We start from the raw sequence: 20,407 nt of genomic DNA, 5'->3' as shown, positions 1-20,407 counted from the left end.
GGGAAGGTCTGTGGACCAATGACCCTTGTAAGTTCTTTTCTTGCCTCCACATTGCAAAAGAAATGCTCCAAACGGGCAAGTCGGTTTAACTGAGGTTCTTACTGGTTTTGTTTTATATTTTATTAAGAAGGAAAAACAAAGTAGCTACTTGAAGAACTTAGATACTTCCTCATCTTGGAAAAAAATGCATATGGAAGGGTGGGCAATGTGCCGTCAGTCAAAAGTGTTATGCCTCTGGGGAAGGTGGGAAGAACAAAGGCTTCCCTCTGGATGAAGAGGAAAAAAGGCCTGACTAATCTGTCAGACATGTGAGGGATGATACCAGCAGTTTTACAGGCAACTTGCTAATGAAAAGCCTACATTGTCTTGAGAGTGTAGGGAAGTGAGAGGCTTTAGAAATATATACTTTAATAAAACAAATTTGATTTTTACCTGAGGGGTTTAGATAAGTGGAACAATTTTGCTCCTTCTGTGTATATAGGCAGAACAATACATTTTACCAATGGATGAGTTACAAACCACCTACAGGTTTGTCAAAACTGGGTTCCAGAAGAGTCCCTTATCCATCTACAGATGTCCACAAATTTTGTACACCACAGTCACCATTATTATTATTAACAGTATTTATATACCGCTTTTCAACTAAAAGTTCACAAAGCGGTTTACAGAGAAAAATCAAATAACTAAATGGCTCCCTGTCCCAAAAGGGCTCACAATCTAAAAATATGCAAATGAATACCAGCAGACAGCCACTAGAACAGACAGTGCTGGGGTGAGGTGGGCCAGTTACTCTCCCCCTGCTAAAAAAAAAAAAAGGAGCACCCACTTGAAAAAGTGCCTCTTACCCAATTAGCAGGGGTAAACCATGGGAATATCTTTCCCCCTTCCATTGAATGTGAAGCTGAGTGCAAGTGGGACAAGCTTCCTCCCTTCTCCTCAGCTAGTACTGAAGAAGAGGGCAAGAACTAGTCATCACACTTGTGAGCTCATTGTGAGATGAGAGCCCCTGTTCTGCCCCTTCTCCCTAAGGGGAAGGGCACAGCTGGTAAGAAGTACAGATTTGGGCTTCCTACCAAGGTTAGTCAAAATGTGAGGTCACTTGAACATATAAGTATTCCCCCAATATTTAGGACTAGTCTGTAGTTACGTATCCGCCTTGGTCCTATGTCTTTCTCCCCAAAATAGCAAAACCCCTGCGGCACACTGTTTCATCTCATTGCACTTGAGGGGGGGGGGTGGTATAAAGCCAAGGAGCACTCTTCACCTGTCCCTAGTACCTTTTCAGAACAGGAGAGTTATGGGCAGTGAAGTCCAACCAGAAGATCTGTGTTATAAATCTCCTGGAAATGAATAGGAACTACTCAAGAGCACGTTTCCATTGGACCTCCATACGTGACTTCTGGTGGATTGTGTCTTTGTCAATAAGTAAAGAGTTGGAGGGCCTTGTTCCTGCATGTGGTCTGCATGAAGTATTTGTAGGGTCCATTGCAAATCAGGTAATAAGCGATCCTCTTTGATCTTTTTTATTTTGGCTTTTTGCTCATGCCGTCGATGGTAGGATTTCTATGATGATTCTAGAGTTACTGATAACCTAGCTTCTCTACCCTACTGCCCATGAGAGCATTGTCTTGTTATCGGGTATCCTCCTCTATTGTTAGGACACTGACCTGCAGGGTTTTCTGGCAATTTCAGGTCATTTCAGATCTAATGTGCGCTAGACCAGAGTTTCACTGACATATCAGGATACAGATTCCCAGCTGCAATCTTGTTTCTGAATTATTACTGTCCCAGTGAAACTCATTAACTACTACTTCTGCTATGGTAGTCAGTAAGTTTGAATTTTTATACATGGTAAATTGTTTAATGTCTTTATTTTTAAAAGAATGTGCTGGTGGCAGCAACTTTGTACTAAAAATGTCATTGGTTAGCCAATGGTTGTTTCAAACATACAGAAATATTTCATATTGCTGCATACTCCCTACCTCCCCAAGTGGTAAGATATTCCAGTAATAGTGCTAGCTGGATTTTTGTTTCCTTTGCATGAGGGAATCACTGAAGACTTGTGGCATTTTTATAATACCTTTTTACATTTTATTCACAAATATGTAGGGAGAAGCAAGCAGCACTCCTATTAGTTGACACATTTGAATCACACACCAGATCCCATGGGAGACCGTGCATATGCTCCCCCCATTCACATACCCTGCACCTTTCCTAAATGCTGATGGCATTTCCATTCCAAACATCCCAGCTAGATATCTGCATCAGGATACCACCTCCTAATGATTAGGTCCCACTAAGGAAACATCAAGTAAGCATCCTGGACCATCAGCAAGAATCAGAACTTCATAAAGTTGAGTAAAAGCTATTCTTATCTGCTGCTCCATCCTAACTGAGATCTTAGGAAAATGTGTTTAGACCACAAAATCTGATATCAAATTAATCAAAAAAATATTTATATATTGTTATATATATATAATATATATATTTATATTATATTTATATTATGGTCTATCAGAAAACCCATAATCCAGAAGTCAGATTCTGGTAAGACTTTTATTAGAGCTGATCAAAAAGACATGCAGTCTTAAGCAAGCTTTTGAGTTCTCTGGAATTCTGCATTTGGGCTGGATGATTGTATTTTTTTTTTTTTAAAGGAAGTGCTCCAGATATACTTACTAAATCTTAAGAAGAGAAAAATATTAATAAAAAGAAAAGCAAGATGCATGTATATTTCTGGTGTATCTGCTTTCTATCGTAAGTGCTATAGATTGGCCTAGATATTATGATTACTGGTTTCAGCATGATTCTCATGTGGAAGAACAGAAAACCAGTCATTTATTTCATTTTTTGATTAAATTGTGTTCTCTCCCTTCCATTTCTCCTTTCAGGGGGTAGATGCAGAGATTGTATGAAAAGTAATGGGCTGGTCAGACAATAATATAAAACTAAAGGCTCGTTGCATGAGGAGAAAAAGTGCACAACTCCCCACCTACCCAATCTCAGCTCCTCATAATTACACAGGGTAGAAATATTTCCCCAGTTCCTATTTGTGGGATTTTCCTAATTGTGGGATTTTAATAGTACTGTGTGTCTTCAAGTTCAGAGGCTGGTCTACTCAAATTCTGCTTTTATCAGACTAGCCAAGGAGAGCCAGACCACATTATGTGCTGGAAAAAGATGTATTGGTACAGGAGGGTCACCATATCTATAGGGGTTCAGTTTTGAACCCCGATACGGATGCCACAAATCCGTGGATACCCAGGACCTACTTTAAAAATGTCTGAAAAGTAAAGAAAAAAAAAACCCCAGTAGCTTCCCCACTGTGTTTTTGAGGGCTTTGCAGTCTCTTCTGGATCACAAGGAAGCCCCTCTCTTTGCCCTGGTTTTGCTTGCCCCAGAATGCATCACATTCTGAAGTTATGGGGGAGACAGTGAGGCGTATGTGATTGTGGAGCATATTAAAGTGAAACTGACAGAACAGCCACTATAAAATAATAAAATGGAATGCATTAGATTAATGATTGATAATCATTCAAATAACAAATTTAAATTAAATTGCACAATACAGCATAATTGAATAATACTTCAGTATTATGCAAAAGCCCTCCTAAACTCCTTAAAGCCAAAAAGCCTGTCAGATTACTTGCAGACTGCAGTCCCCGAACTCATTTCTCAGAAAATGAGCCCTACTGAATACAGTGAGATTCAGTCCTGAACAATCTGGAACAGGACTGCATTAGAAGTTCTCTAATTCAATAAGCCAACCCCATTACGTTAAAGAGAAATAATCAAGTTCACAGCCTACCAGGCATGTCTGAATCTCTCAGGACTGATTGGTAGAGATGCAGCAAGAGATGCAGAAAGATTGCCAGAGATGCAGAAATTAGATTAATCTGCAGGAACAACCCAGAAATGAAAGTTAGTCCACAACCTTGATGACAAAACTGGTTCTTTGTAGAAAAGCAAAACCTGATAATGTAAAATTAGAACAAGGAAAAATCTACAAATAAAGTACATGAGGAATGTATTTAAAAGGAAAATAAAAATATGTGCATGGTCTCAGAGGGACCAACAAAGTGCCAGGTTTAAAAACAAAGATTACCCCCAAATGGGAAAACAATCCTCCCTTTTTTCATTTATCAGTATACTTTTCTTATACCCTTATACACTCAGTTTCACACCCCATTTCATTTTATGTGGGCTCTCCCCCATATGTAGACTCTACATATTTCATGGTGCGTGTTTGTATTGACCAGTCACAGCACACGGCCTAATTGGGACATAACTTGCCCCAATGAAGTTTCCTTTGTTTTTAGGATCATTTTAGAGGTATCAGCTGTGCCTTCTTTTCTTTCCTGGGTGCCTTTTGTGCAAGCTGGACCATTGTATTCTCCGCTGCCTCATCCAAAGATACGAGAAGACCACTTTCTTAGCAGCCCTTTTGTTCAGGAAGAAACCATGATTTTTGTTTTCTACACAGGCAGCCTCCTTTGTGACAACTTCAGCTTTCTTAGCTTGAAGAAAATTTTTTAAAAACCATTAGAAATCCATGTTTTCCAAACTTTTTTGAACTATAAATACAGTTGTTATGCTCTCCATCAGGCAATCCATGGAGTTGATACATGCTATTAATCAGGGACGGACACTCAGGTTGATTCAACTTGAGTCACGCTAAGCGGCTGTTTTTGACGACTCGAGTCATAGATGTCATTGACCCCAATTCGATTCATGACTTGGGGCCAATGACTCTAATAAAGAGTCTGGACTTGGAATGACTCAAGTCCTTATTTCTTTAGCGCATGTATGTTCTTGCTTACTTACCCCACTACCACCTTCTTTTTTTCTGTGCATTTTTGCTCAAGGTCTTGCAACTCACGACTTGAATTGACTCAGACTTGGGACTCAAAAATTTTTTCAAATCGAGTTGCAACGGCAGTATACTATGACTGACAAGTCGAGTCATGGGGTTGGTGACTTGTGACTCAACTCAAACTTAGAGATTTGGGCACATCCCTGCTAGTAATAGTAATGACAAAAGACTCCAGAACACTAAGAGGGAAGCTTCTCGGGCTTCAATTCCAGCTGCATGGCTGCACAGCTTAGAGGAAATGTTTTCTGTGAACCTCAGGAACATCTGCATGACCCTTGGTTGGGTTACCTCTGATTTAAATCATCCATCCTTGAAAGGTCTCTGAGTCACTCTTTTCAGGAGATGAGCCTCACCTTTAAGGCAGTAAGGGCGCAATCCTAAATGTGCCTTATGCCAGCCTGGCCCTTGGGCCAGCATAGGAGGGTTGCAAATGTGCCATAAAGCACGTTTGCACCTCCATGGGAGGAAGCCGCATGTAGATGCGCTGACGGGCAGAGGCTGGCAGAAGCGCCCTCACAGCCGCTTGTGTTGGCGCGCCTGCGTGGGGGGCAGGGAAGAGGCGGGAGGGGGGCATTTCTGGGCAGGGGACGGGTGGGCGATGGGCGGCTCCATCTCTTCAAGCCACTCCGCTCTCCTCGGACTTGTGCCACCACCAGAGGTGGCACAGGTCCGAGGAGACCCATTGGAGTGAGCAGCCCTTACACAGGAGTAAGGGGAAGAGCTTCCCCTTGCCCCTAGCTGAGCTGCTGCACCCAACGAACCTGCGTTGGATGCAGCGCAAGCCTCCTAGCTTGCCTGCTCCAGCGCAGGTTTGGTTTGCACCCTAAGTGTCACACCCAGGATTTTTGCATGCTGCTTTTGTGTATGATTGTGATGTTGTGACTTTCTGTTCCTCTAGTCACATGCATGGTTTAATCATTCCATATTCCTCAGACTGTGAAGATGCTTGAACTTACATTCCACCACTGTCACCGAGACTTTAATCCAGCATGCTCCCTATTGTATGATGGGTGATTATTCTGATAAGTGATAGTGTAAACAATAGCAGTGTTGGCTGCTTCAGTGACCTGGAATAACTTAGGAAATCAGTAAGACTTGTAATTGGAAACTCTTTGGCATCCTTGTTTCTGCAGATAGGTTTCTCAGAGTTAATGTATCACTGAAGGTTAGCTGAGGCACTGGTATAAACAATTCCTTATTATTTATTTATTACTTACTTACTGCATTTGTTTCCCGGCTTACTCGCCAAAGGGACCCAAGGTGGCTTACATTAAATAAAAAATGCAAAAACAAACACAATTAAAACAAATTTTAAAAATCACAATATGTAGTATGTTAAAAACTACAATCAGGCATTAAAAGAGTAAAAAGGACAACAGCAGCAATTTTATAAAAGCCCCAAGCCTGTGAACCAGATGTTAAAAGATGTTAAAAAGGCCAAGAACTCAGAAGGTGTGTCTAAAAAGAAATGTCTTCAGGCCTTGCTGGAAAATTTCAAGAGAGGGAGCAGTTCATCAATCAAGGGGGAGGGAATTCCATAGTGTTGGTGCCACTACTGAGAAGTCCCTGTTTCTTGCTGCTGCCCCACATACCTCCTTGGGTGGCAGCACTTGTAAGGGGGCCTTTTCTGATGACCTAAGGCAGTGGTTTTCAACCTTTTTCAACTCACGGCACACTGACAAGGCACTAAAATGGTCAAGGCACACCACCAGGTTTTTGACAATTGACAAGGTACACCATGCTGCCAGTGGGGGCTCACATCTCCCATTGGCCCTATTAATACATGACCTTCCCCCAAATTCCTGTGGCACACCTATGAACCACTTGCGGCACACCAGTGTGCCATAGCACAGTGGTTGAAAATGGCTGACCTAAGGAGACAAGCTGGATTGTATGGAAATAGGTGGTTTGCAGATACCCTGGCCATAGGTATCTGCATAGGTATCTGCATTGACATCTGCAAGAGGGATCTGAAGGCCTTAGGAGTGGAGCTCAACAGGTGGGAAACCCTGGCCTCTGAGCGGCCCGCTTGGAGGCAGGCTGTGCAGCATGGCCTTTCCCAGTTTGAAGAGACACTTGGCCAACAGTCTGAGGCTAAGAGGCAAAGAAGGAAGGCACATAGCCAGGGAGACAGACCAGGGACAGACTGTACTTGCTCCCAGTGTGGAAGGGATTGTCACTCCCGAATCGGCCTTTTCAGCCACACTAGACGCTGTTCCAGAACCACCTTTCAGAGCGCGATACCATAGTCTTTTGAGACTGAAGGTTGCCAACTATATGGCCATAGGGCTTTAAAGGTCAAAATCAGCACCCTGAAGTGTACCTGGAAACACCTGAAGCACCCGGAAACAATTGTGCAGCTAATGCAGCCCCTGGAGAAGCAACCTGACCTACCTGCAGGGCCACCACATTCTGCACTAATCGCAGTTTCTGAACCATCTTCAAGGGCAGCCCCATAGAGAATAAGTTACAATAACCTAAACTCAGTGTCACAATGGCATGGATCATTGTGGCCAGGTCTACACGGTCCAAGTATGGCTGCAGCTGGCACACCAGTCAAAGCTGAGCAAAAGTACTCCTGGTCACAGGCACCACCTGGGAATTAGGGGTCCAGGCAAACCCCCAAGCTACAGACCTGCTCATTCAGGGAAAGTGCAACACCATTCAGTGCAGGCCAATTCTCCAGTACTTGCATCGAGGATTTTTGAACCAGAAAAACCTCTGTCTTGTCTGGGTTTAATTTCAGTTTATTAGCCCTCATTCAGATCCCCACTGCCTCCAGGCAGTGCTCCAGGATCTCATCTCTGGAGGAGAGAAAGAGCTGGGTATCATCAGCATATTGATGGCACCCCACTCCAAATCCCTGGATGACCTCTCCCACTGATTTCATGTAGATATTAAATAGCATAGGAGACAAGATTGAACCCTGTGGCACCCCACACCTCAGGAGCCAGGGTGTCGAACAGGCATCCCCCAGCACCTCCATCTGGGACTGATCCTTCAAGTAGGAGTGTAACCACCGCAAAACAGTGCCCCCAACTTGGCCAGTTGACCCACAAGGACACTATGGTTGATGGTGTCGAAAGCTGCTGAGAGGTCTAACAGGGACACACTCCCCTTGTCCTATCCCTGGTGTAGATCATCCACCAAGGTGACCAAGACAGTTTCTGTTCCAAAGCCTGGTCTGAAACCAGACCTGAAAAGGATCCAGATAATCCACTTCATCCAAGACCCACTGAATTTGAGACACCACCACCCACTCAATCACCTTGCCCAGAAATGGGTTAGAGACTGGCTGGTAATTGTTTAGTATAGTAGAGTCCAGGGAGGGCTTTTTCAGGAGGGGCCGAACCACTGCCTGTTTCAAAGCAAGCGACAGCATCCCTTCCATCAAAGAGAAGCTGACCACCCTCTCCAGCTGCTTGGCCAAACCTTCCTGGGCAGCTGTAATTAGCCAAGCTGGGGAAGGGTCAAGCAATAGGTAGATGGCCACACACTTTAAGGGAGTCTGTCCACATCCTCAGGCTGCACAAGCTGAAAAGAATCCCACAAAACTGGACAAACAGATGCCAAGGGACATCACTAGACATTGCCACATGGAACAATTCTGCTGGACTGCTCCCTCCAGATGTAGTCGCAGCAGCATAAAAAGATCTTTTCGCTGCTATTACTTGCCACAGAATAGGCTCTAATCCGTGTCCAGTTGGACTCATCATGAGTTTTCTCTCACCATTGTGCTGGACGTCTACCCTGCCGCTTCATCATTCGCAGCTCCTCAGGTCACCAAGGGGCCACTCTGAGTCTGCAACGTGGCAGAGGTGGCTCAGGAGCAATCTCATCCACTGCCCTGCCCATTTCCCCATTTCAGAGGTCAACCAGGGCCTCAGATGAGACACCAGTCTTGGCAGCTGGAAAATCCCCCAGAACCCTCAGGAAATCTTCAGGGTCCTTTAGCCTCCAGGAGCAGACCATTCAGTGCGGTCCCCTGCCTCTGTGAAGATAAAAAGCTGCAATCAGCCTAAACCTTACCATGAATTTCTTTCTTTCTGCTAATAAAACCCTTACCATTTAGCAAAACTTCACCAATCACGTGTATTACCAGCATCCTAGTCTTCACCAATCTCAACTGAGTCCTCACTGCTACTATTATTTCTTCGATTACGGAAAGACGTTACTATAAAAGTGGTTGATGTGTCCACATCTTTGGATGCTAGAAGCAAATGACACAATTCTGTGGACAGCAGAATGCCATTAGGTCAGCAGACTATAGCTGCTATTCACAGAGTTACTGAAAGCAAGCAGCATAATTGTAATATGGATCAGTTTAATGTGTTGATTTTAGTGGGTTTGATGTTGTTTAAGCAAAATAATGTCAGATTTTAAGGATTTACAGATTGTGTTTGTCTCTCATTCAATTGGAAATGCTTTTTGGCTGCTACGTTGTTTGATTTTATTTTTTACAAAAAGACTTCCTATGATCCCACATGGGTCAAATCTGCACTTCAGAACCATGGGGATACTGAGTAAAAACATCTATCTAACAAGATACATCTAGAGAAATATCAGTTTTTAGACACGTGGAAGTTCTGGAAGGAACTAGGACACAGTGACTACCAAGAACAAAAGTCACATTACTTTAAGCTCATAATTTGACCTTGTGTGTGTGGATTTTTTTTCCTTTCAAAATACGAACTGTGAGAGAGGGTCCCACTCAGAATTGGAACTGTGGCAGGCCAGGGTGGGTTTAACTCCTTTGCCCTTCAAAGATGCTATTTGCTTTGGGAAGGAAGCTTTCCCCTGCTTCCTACTGGTAGGAAGCTCTCCCCTGCCTCCCACACAAGGATGCACTGCTTTTTTAGAGTATAGTATAACATGGTCCTTGGAGGTGCATACACTGAAAGATGCATACAATTATATATACAAAGCACACCTATTTAAAACTATCACTGCAGAATGACATCTCACCAAATCAACCATAATGCGCCCCATCCTGAAATAGAAGAGGAAAGGCATTTTGCCCCAACTCCATCCATTCAATATACTGTTGTACCACTTAAGAGCTGTATGAAGTTTTTTTTTCTGAATTGTTGTGTACAGAGTGGCTATTAACTGAGATATTACTTTCCCATAATGGAGTGGAACTAATGGAGATTCCACTTGGTGCTTTAAGTAATGCTATATTCTCCATGCCAAGATCCTTTGGTAAAAATATTACAAATAACAATGTACAGCACAAACTGATGCATATCTACTCAGAAGTCCCATTGTGTCCAATGGGGTTTACTCTTAGGAAAGTGTGTACAGGTGTGTGCCACTTAACGATGGGGGATGCGTCTCCAATACCTGTTGTTGCACAATTAGGTCATTAAGCGAACATTCATCCCAATCTAGTGCCTTTGTTGTGTAGACATTCCCTGCCAGACAACAGCTGACTGCACAAGCTACTGGAGATGGATTGCCAATTCATTGCATTAAGAGCTCTTTTGTGGTGTTATCATACCCTCTGCTGCAGGCTATGGAAGACTTGACTCATAAAGAGCCTCTTTGTTGTGCTTTGACCACCGTCATATTTGTGGTCCATCGTTAAGTGGAAGCATCTTAAACAACACACATCTGTAAAGGATTATAGCATTAAGATCCTTAGAGCCCAAGCCAATGCATATCTACTCTGAAGTAAGTTCCATTATAGTCAATGGGGCTTACTCTCAGGTTAGTGTGGATGGAATTGCAGCCTTGTTTACTTATAAGTCAGTCTTGCAAACACTCACAATGTTAATTAAAAGTGTCCTGTTCTGGGGTTCTGCTCATTTTATTGCTTCCTGTTGATTCTGGTTTGGGGATTAGTGATACATAGCTTCTTAATTGTACCACAAATAGCCTCTCAGTATTGCCCCAGTGGCAATGTCTGTTTCCTTTGAATAGGGAAAAGGCTTTAATTATTGATCTTTGCATTATTTTTGTTTTTCCCATTTTTTTTAAATAGCAAAATGGTGTTCTACTATAAAAATGAGAGAGGAAAAATAATTTTAATTAAGAAATTATCCACTGTCCTCAAGCCATGATCAACAGGAAGCCTTAAAATGGGAACAACCAGCAAATGGACATACTTAATTTAAGAGAGCCCTGAAAAAGTCTTTTTAGCACTTTGCCTAGCCTCATGTATATGCTGATGCTATAATTGTATTTCATACCAAACCCCAAAATTGCCATGCATATTGCTGGACTGCAATAATTTAACAACATCATTTGGATTCTGGTGCTGCTGGCTTGGAAGGCCAGCAGTGTTCTGTGATACTCTTGAGTTAATATCATAGTAAACAGAAGAGATAAATATTGGCACATACCAGATCCTATCACCTCCATGGGCAGCTTTCTTGACCCCTTTCTCTCCTTGGACTTGCACCAGCTAAACAGCTGGCACAGGTCTGAGAATACCTATAGGTAGTTGGGTGGCTTACAGGGAGGTAAGGGAAATTATTTTTTCATATTTCATAAGTCTCCCAATCAGCTCCTCCAATCAGCCTGTTTTGGTTCAGCAGCATGCTATATTGCGGAAATGGATAGGACTGGGCTGTGAGTCAGTGCAATCTCCTCCGGAACCTGAGTAGTTCTAAGCCTAGACAAATAGTAACTAGGTACAGCTCTCAGATAAGTAGCAGAGGTTGTGTCACCTGTTGCGAGAGCTCATTGCAATACATGTAATATGTGTGTGTGTGTGTGTGATTTTTCAGTAAGAGAACAGTGACCCAAAATGTAAAATTGCTGAGGCAAAATGGAGAGTTTTTGTCCCTGGAATTTTCTCTTTGCTTTCTCCCACCCAAAAGAAACAAGGTAGTAAAAAAGTAGAGTACAGGTACTATTGTGAACATGTATCTTTTGCTTCTTTAAAAAAAAAAAAAAAAGCCTGAAGTGGCCTTATCAGACAAAGCTCACACCTCTATTCATACAGAGCGTATGAATTAAAGCAAACCAGGCCCTTATCTTACCGAATGCATTCATCCATTGCAGCTGTAATTCAGCTTCTATTAAACCATGAAGCGCCCTCCTTCGTTATCAGCTCCCTGAAGGTGTAGGATTTCTAACTTCTGGTGAATGAAAGTGAAAGTGATTCCCCCCAGTCCTGAGAATTATCCGAATTCTCTGTTTCACTCTTGAAAGGAAGTGGGCAGCAGGGCTGTCGCCCAATGTGACCACATACGAAGATTGGTTTGAGAGAGCTATCTACAGTTCAAGCGCTTACCACAATCGCAGCACATACCATCTTTTCCCTTTTTTCCAAAATAAATTTTTAAAAATTTAATAAAGAAATTTCGGTTCTAATTGGCTTTCAAAATTTGACCTGCACAAACATTTTGGAGAGTTAATTATGCTGCAATTTTTTTCCAGTGATCAGAGTGGATTATATTTGTTTTTGGAAATCCCTTGCTATTCTACCTTTTTTCAGGGCTTCATGATAAATGTGGGTAAAATGTGTAGCTGCAGTTTTGAAATGGTCCATGGCAGTGGCGTACAGGGGAAGGGTTTAGGGGGCAAATGCCCAGGGTGCCATCAAGGGATGCCACCATGACCCCCCCACTGCCTTAAAAAAATTTTTTTACTGGCCTTTCCAAGGCCTCTTGAGGCCCAAGGAGGCCACCTTTGGCACCCAGGCAAAAATGGAAGTGACATTTTTAGACCCTTTGGAGGCCTCAGAAGGCCTTGTAGGGACCAGGGATGCCACAGGTGGCCTGTCTGGCCGCACATGCCCGGTGAGAGTGGGATGGCATGGGGGTGGCATTTTGTGGTCCTGGTCCTGGGCGGGCACATGGGGCAGGATCACAATTGGTCCCTGGTGCTGAGAGTCTTGCCTACTTTCACCATTGCTGTTTTTCCCACGGTTGCTAGCATCGTCCAGTTATGCAAATCTGCATTAATTTTCATCTCCTGTCACAAAAGTTCTTGACATTCTCTTTTCTCCATTTTTCTTTCACTATGCCTATAGTTTTATAACACCCACCGCATCTCAGAAACCTTGTAAAATTTCATAATGCAGGGAGAAACCTCAGTTGCTTAAAATCCTTTGTATTGTATGAGGAATGAATCCTCTTTAACCAAAAGGAAATTCATACAGTAACATCATTTTGGCACATCATAAGCATTCTAATATCTATTTCAGTGCTACTTCTTTGACCAAGCCTCTGTGTTACTTTAATGCATCTTGGGTTCTTCTTGCCATGAACTCTCATGTGACCATTTGGTTCTCCTCCATAATTGCCCATGAAATAAATTAGCTTATATTGTTCCTTCCATACATTGAAATGTCTCCTGGTTATTCTTCCATTTATGGTTGAGATCAGTGGAGGACCCTGCCCCCGCACTGCTTGAATCTGCCCCCAGTATTGCCACCTCTGCACTCTTGCATTCATGCCCATCTGCATGCCCGTCAGTGCCAAGCTAAAAGGATGGATGGTCAGGCTTGGTAGAAGGTTGTTGGCAACCTTCAGTCTCGAAAGACTATGGTATGAAGGTAGCTTTCTGAATTCCATCCTATGGGAGATCACAAATTGTACCAAGGTGCTATTTTTGACAGAGGGAACTAGTCATCATGTCTTAACCCTGCTGAGAGCTAGGACTGTCAACTTCTGATTTCAAAATATTTCAAAAATACTGACCTTTTGAGTGGAGCAAGGGAACCAAGCCAGGATAGATGGAGCCCAGGCAGATCTTGACAGAGGCATAACTGAAGAGAGCTTGGAGAAATACCAGGCTTGGGGCTAAAGATGCAATAGAACCAGGAGAATAACAGAAGGAGCCAGTGCAGACTCTTGCAGCTCAGAAATATTGCCAGGGCACAACCTGGCTATCAGCCCAATCCTATGCATGTCTACTCAGAAGTAAGCTTCACTGAGTTCAGTGGAACTTATTCCCAGGTATAGGATTGCAGCCTTGGCTATGGGTATAGCCTGGCAAATATGGTGGGTAATGGGCAGAGCAGGAAAGAACCTGGAATTCACTAGCTTTTCAGAAGTCTGTCCTGGTTAACTGGTAAGTCTTGTAGATCTTAATGCTAATTTGGTTTGGGAGTCAATTTTGACCGAAAAGCGGGATAATAAATTAACAAAAACTTGATTGGTAGCAACACAGATGCCAGTAGTGAGACTTTGCTAGCCTTCAGGAAGTTGAAAAACTTAACCTGCCTCGTCCACTGCAATAATCTGTACAAGTCAGACCCTTAATAGCTGAGTTTCTCAGAAAAAGATTCAATCTTTGTGTAAGTACGATATGGCACAAACTATCCAAATAGCCTGGGTGACACTGGGAATCATTCAGAATGGCTTCTGCCTAACCCTTGTTTATTGTCAACGGCACAAAGTACCGGTATACAGAAGATAGATGTCGTACCTGTCCCGCTTGGCATCTTCAGAGAAATGCTTTTGCTGTTGTAATAAAATAGTGCATGTTCACACACGTGCGTAGAGTATATGAGTATACATATAGTGACTTTGATACTGAGAAGTCTTTAATTAAACTTTGTCTCTTGGAAATTGGCTTATTGGTGTATGTGCAAGAAAAAGTCTTGCTGGGTGGTAGAAATAAAGTTATCGGGCATCTAAGAATAGAATAGCATAAGTTGCACTTTAAATCGCCATCTTTGGGTAGCCCTATTATTGTACAATGAGGAAAGTGAAAATTGCTTTCTTTCTTTTGTGTTACTTGCTTTCTTCTGCAGGTGATGGGGGTTGGTGGGACAAGACTAGGGAAGGGCAGATTGGGTTTGCAAAGGGGGTGGGTTCAGTGTAAATGGTGGCTGCTATAGCCCCTATCCTGGACCTGATCCCAGAGCATGGATCCTCATGAACCTGAACCAGTAAATTTGCTAGTGCATGTCGTGGTAGACCCCTCTGTGCTGTGGAGGCTACCCTTCACACTTCCCTTCCCTTCCCCGGAGGAGACCCCCATGACTGCTCTATCCCCCACAGAAAGCAACAATAACTTTTTTGTGTACCAGTGCATTGTTGGGGGGGGGGAGAGAATGGATAGGACTGGGCTATACGTAATACTTGAATTGATAGTGGTAGCCCCAGGAAATATATCTAAAATCTGTATAATAAATGGATTCAACTCATCCTTCCTTTTCTTCTTTTTTGTATTCTTTCTATTTTACTTGGTTTTCACTACTTTATTTTTGATTCTTTTGTTGCAGTTGTTGCTGCCTCTACCAAATCCCATGCAAAAGCCCCCTCATTTCTGCATATACCTTCTAGGCTGTCTCCAAGCAGAAATGGGATAGTTTCATCTGATCAGTCTTCCCATTCAGGTAGGTACTACAAATTTTGTGCATTAGGAACATCTCATCAATCCAAAGACAGGAGTGGAACTCTTCTCCAAGACTGTGGATCTTTCTTCACATGCAACATTCATTCATTTTAGAGGTTAATTTTATGTATAAAAGCAGTAAAAGTAAACTACTTTCTGTTTACATTTGTTACATTTGTGCAACCTGCCGGCACATGCAACGAGCTTGCATAGTTATAGAGCTCTGTAAAACATTTTTGCTCTATTAAGCACCTGAACAACACTGATGGGCATCGGGGGGGGGGGCACAGAGATAGAGTTCCCCTGTATCTGCAGTCAGTGTTGGGAACTCGTCAATGATTTGGACTTGAGTCGCAAAAGTATGTGATTTTTGCTGACTCAGTGACTCATGAGTTGCGCGCATGGAAGACTCTGAAAAGTCTCGAGTCAGGGCCCCCCTGACTTGGCACTTGTTACCACGCATGCTGCGTCAAGTCTCCCTGTGTCTGGGTGTGCTTCCTTACTGCTTTCGCGACGTGGAAAACCTCGTGGGTTCATCATTCTGACTGGGTGAACAGCAGGGAAGTTCAGGAGGCAGGGAAGGGTTAATGAATTGGGCGGGAGGGGAGGAGACAGAAGTGAGCTCTTTTTCCCCATCTGATAGGAAGGAAAGAACCAATGATCATGGGACAAACTATGGGCATTCTCATATTTTTATTAACTGAGGGAGGGCAGAAGGAGGAGCCAAGAGCTTTCTTGCCTTACAATTGGCTTGAGAAGCCCAGGGAGGCAGCAAAAAGGGGGGGAGGTTCATAGCAATCACGCTTTCCTCTGCATGGCTGCAGTAAGCTCTGTTGTTACTTGGGGAGAAGCAAGCTTCATTGAATGACCTACTGCATGGAATGCAGTAGCTGCAATGGAACTACTTCTGCATAGAGCTGCCAAGGATCGGGTTGTCCTAGTAAGCCTTGCAGCTGCTGCTTGCGACCCTCCTCCTTCTTGTCACTTCCACCCCCGCTCTCTCTCTCTCTGTCCCTCCCACCCTTCCCACCTTGTTTACAGATGGGCGGGGACAGTAGGGGACTGAGTAAAGAAAACTCCGACATGCGTGCGCGCATGCGCGCACACACACACACACACACACACACACACACACACACACACACACACTCACACACACTCACACTGGCAGCAGCCCTGTATTTTTTTCCACAGCACCCTTTTTAAAGGTGGGGGGTAACTCAACTCTAGTCTTTTAGAGTCACTAGAGGGTGACTTGGTGAATTGGAACGTGTCCCCCTTATGAGTCATTTTTGAGTCGAGTCACAGGGGGCGGTGACTCGGCAACTCGACTTGAGTCAAGCCACACTAGATTTTCCCAACACTGTCTGCGGTTTCCGTATCCGCGATGGGTGGCTGAACAGATCTCCTGTTGATACTGGGGGACATCTTTATTTTGCCTTATATTTGTCACTCGCTGACTCCTACAAAGAATCAGATCAATTCAATCATTTCTAACCACCAGTTTGTTCCTGATATGGTTGATTTGAAAGGGACAAGAATGTTATGTCTTAATAGATTGCACTCTTTTAATAAGTTATTAGAATTGGTTTGTTTTCGTTTCAAACTAGAGTCTATGGGGCATGGATTCTTCATATATAACATAATGGGAATTCAGAAGAAGGCCAGCAGTCTGTTTAATGCCTGCATTTCACCACAGTACAAAATAGTTTAGAAACACCCCAGATTTGGAAGTTGAAATGTGATTGATTGATTTTCAGTTCAAAGTCACTTCACTCTCTTCTCCAAAGTCTTTATGCATCAGCAATGGTATTTCCCAATCCTTTCACAGTTTGGGTTGGAAGGAAAAGCCACAGATATTGTATGTTTTATACAGTTGAAAAATATCCAGATACTTAAATAATGAGAACCATGTATGTTCTGCTATGGATGAATAATTTTACCCTGAGGCTAACCAAGCTTCAGTGAAGTTATTCTCGCTTTTTTCGGATTCTTTGTGGTTCTGCTCTGCAGGTGACTGCAATCAAGGAAATAGGCATATGTGATGTGCAACATAGCAAAATGAGCTTTTAATGGCTGCTTTTGAACAGCAATTTTTTACCAAGTACAAGCAAACAAAACCCAGTCTATGGTCTCTTATATCCTAACCAAAATGTCCAGACCTGCAATTCTCAAGCTTTGTTGCACTGAGGAAAAGTGCAGTGCTTTGCTTGTTCTTTGCAATCTACAACATTTTAGTGGAGAAATGTTTCAAGTTTGAGATGATGCTTGGAAGACTTCTGAATTAAAACCTGGTGCCTTCCGCACCCCAGTGCAGCTGTTATGAGTAATTCACCCAAGAGATTGAGTGTGTGGGGTGAAGGAAAAGGGGGAGGTTTGTTAAATTGGAGGTTGGCCTTGGTAGATTTTCATAGACTGTGCCTCTGTGTCACTGAGATGTGGTAACTGTCATAAGAATCCCTGGCATTTTGATTTCAAAATAATCACTGGAACAGGGCATGTGAAAAGAATCACTGAAGGCTTCCCCAGGCCTCCTAATGCCTTATAAGACATTAAAAATGTCACTTCCAGTTTTCGAAACACCAGAAGTTGATTTTTTTTTTGCACTTCTGAATCATTCTGAGCTTGGCAGAGGCTGCAGGCAGAAGACCCTCTGGAGGCAAGGGAAGCTATGCTTTGGAGGATGGGAGGTGTGGGTGGGAGGGTGGGTATCTATGGATTCAGCTATGTATGGGGGATTCCTGAACAGAACCCCTGCAGATATGGGGGCATGCCCTGTGGCCGCAGGCAGAAGACCCTCTAGAGGCGAGGGGAGCTATGCTCCTGGAATCATTCCCTTATATCTGTGGATTCAGCTATCCACAGAGGGTTCCAGAATGGAACCCCTGCAGACATGGGGGCATGCCTATATTTTCAGAGCTTGCCCTTACAAAGGAAAGGTGCATTTGAAACTGAACTCAGTGAGGATGCTTTCAGAGCAGTCCTGATGCTTTAAAAATGTGAACATTTATTGAACTTTCAACTGAGAGGGTCTTCTGTTTGATGTTTATGCATTGCCAGGCCTATAGCTTCTATATACAACAGTAGTGTTTTGGGGGGGGCATGGCTGTTTTGAGTATTGTAAAAAGATAAAAAAAATTCTGTGTGTGTGTGTGTGTGTGTGTGTGTGTACATGTGTGTGTGTATTAAATTATAATAATCTCCTTCAATGATTACCCTAATTATTCTTTTTGTGTGTTTCTTATGATAGAAATGCCATGTTACTTTGGATGGAATTGCTCCTGGAGTACATCTACTGATGCCTCTGGAAAACCAGACTGGTTGCTATCTTCAGTAATTGCTCTGACTTCTCAGGAGCCACAGCAGGACATGGAGAACAGCTCATCCAACAGAAACCTAGAAGGTACTCCATTTACTCCATATGCACATTTGTAGCGAACAGGACTGGCCAATCCATGAGGCTGACTGAAGTTGCCTCAAGCAGCAGACTGCCAGGTGATATTCTGTTCTCCCGCTTCTCTGCTGCAGTAGCTGATATCAGTTATTGGATGACGTGCAATTAGGAGACATGTAAAATATTTTCCTCCTAATAACACTCCATTCATTGCACTGCATCATGTGCTAAATTTTTTATGTCATAAAATAATTAAAATGAATACAATAGTTGTATTGTATGGTTTTTATATGGTGCTGCAGTTGTAGAGAACTGGCTGTTCTTTTCTTCCTCTGTGTCCTGCACATTTCTCTCTCAGTAAGTAAAACTCATGAAGAAGTTGAAACCAAGATCTGATTCATATGTTATAGGAGCAGCATGGGAGTCACTTCCTAGTCACTTCTTCATATGCTGGTCTGGTCACATGTGGATTCAGGAGCTGTGTGGCCTAGACCAGGGGTGCCCAAACCCCGGGTCTGGGGCCACTTGTGGCCCTCAAGGACTCCCAATCTAGACCTCAGGGAGCCCCTAGTCTCCAATGAGCCTCTGACCCTGTTCAGCTGGAGCCCGCGCTGGCCTGATGCAACTGTTCAACCAACTGTTCGACCTCTTGTGTGAGCTGTGGGACGAGGGCTCCCTCTACTGCTTGCTGTTTCACATCTGGATGCAGCAGCGGCAACAAAGGAAAGGCTGGCCTTGCTTTGTGCAAGGCTTTTTATAGGCCTTGAGCTGTTGCATGACCTTCATTCATTCATAAGTCCCATCTCTAATATATTCATTTATGTAAATTTATTCAAATTTCAAATGTAATTTGACAGCAACTGTTACCCTGCACATGCCCAATCTCATCTGATCTTGGAAGCTAAGCAGGGTCAGGCCTGGTTAGTACTTGGATGGGAGACCGCCTGGGAATACCGGGTGCTGTAGGCTTGTAACATAGTCTTTTGAGACTGAAGGTTGCCAACCATAGCATGAAATGTAATTTAATTTTCCCAGCCCCCGGCACAGTGTCAGAGAGATGATGTGGCCCTCCTGCCAAAAACTTTGGACACCCCTGGCCTAGATCAATGATTGACACAATACATTACCACCCAAACATCCCCCTTCTTTCTTACCAGTCAGTATTTTGGTGGGAAGAAGCAACATCATTGTCCCACCAATGTGATTTCTGCAGGACTTCACAAAGAATGGCTGGTATTGGCTGAGTAACCAGCGTTATTTGTGTTCACTACCAACACTTCCCTTCCTCCATATTCTCAGCATGTTTCCAGGATTTGGGATAAGGAAGGTCTCTCATGTAATTTGTGGTTTTGGAGCAGCCAGAAGCAGCACACATCTCTCACACTGTTTTCTGTTTGCTGCAAAGCTCAGCACATCATTGAAAACTGTCCCACACTCCTCCTTTATGTGAGAGAAGGGAGGGGGCTGTTTCCTTTTTTTATGCTCAACTTTGGAATATGCTTCCTGCATCTTTCTCCTTTCCTGTTTTTGCTATTTGCCCCAGAGTGGCTGTTTGCAGCAAATAGCCCCTTTGGGAAGCAGCTTTGGGTATGGTGGCAGTGATGATTTCTTGGGAGAAAATGGAGTTTGGGGAAACAGTAATCCCCCTCATATCTGCACACTGCTGTTCAGATCAGGACTGAACTCCCCAGGCTGTTTCTCTAATGAGAAGAGGGATGCTTCTGATTCAAAATGTTCCTCTTAACATTTTAATATTTGCCTGCACCTTGATCCTAAGGTTGCAATCCTATGCACATAGGAAGTTACGTGGAAGAAAGTCTTATTGTACTTAGCAGAACATATTA

General features: G+C 43.3%; 1 protein-coding gene and 1 pseudogene across 1 annotated transcript in view; both read left to right on the top strand.

Moving 5' to 3' along the window:
* The window catches only part of LTK (leukocyte receptor tyrosine kinase), a 147,125-nt gene that overhangs the window by 54,405 nt on the left and 72,313 nt on the right, over positions 1-20,407 (top strand). The window contains exons 2-3 of the mRNA XM_066613728.1: positions 15,057-15,170; positions 18,420-18,572. Of these exons, the coding sequence (XP_066469825.1) occupies positions 15,057-15,170; positions 18,420-18,572 (267 nt within the window). The remainder of the gene's footprint in view (positions 1-15,056; positions 15,171-18,419; positions 18,573-20,407) is intronic.
* LOC136637139 (5S ribosomal RNA) lies at positions 19,413-19,532 on the top strand (annotated as a pseudogene).

The sequence above is a fragment of the Tiliqua scincoides genome, chromosome 1 (assembly GCF_035046505.1).
Source record: "Tiliqua scincoides isolate rTilSci1 chromosome 1, rTilSci1.hap2, whole genome shotgun sequence".
NCBI classification, from domain to species: domain Eukaryota; kingdom Metazoa; phylum Chordata; class Lepidosauria; order Squamata; family Scincidae; genus Tiliqua; species Tiliqua scincoides.
This window is presented reverse-complemented; position numbering and strand designations above follow the sequence as displayed.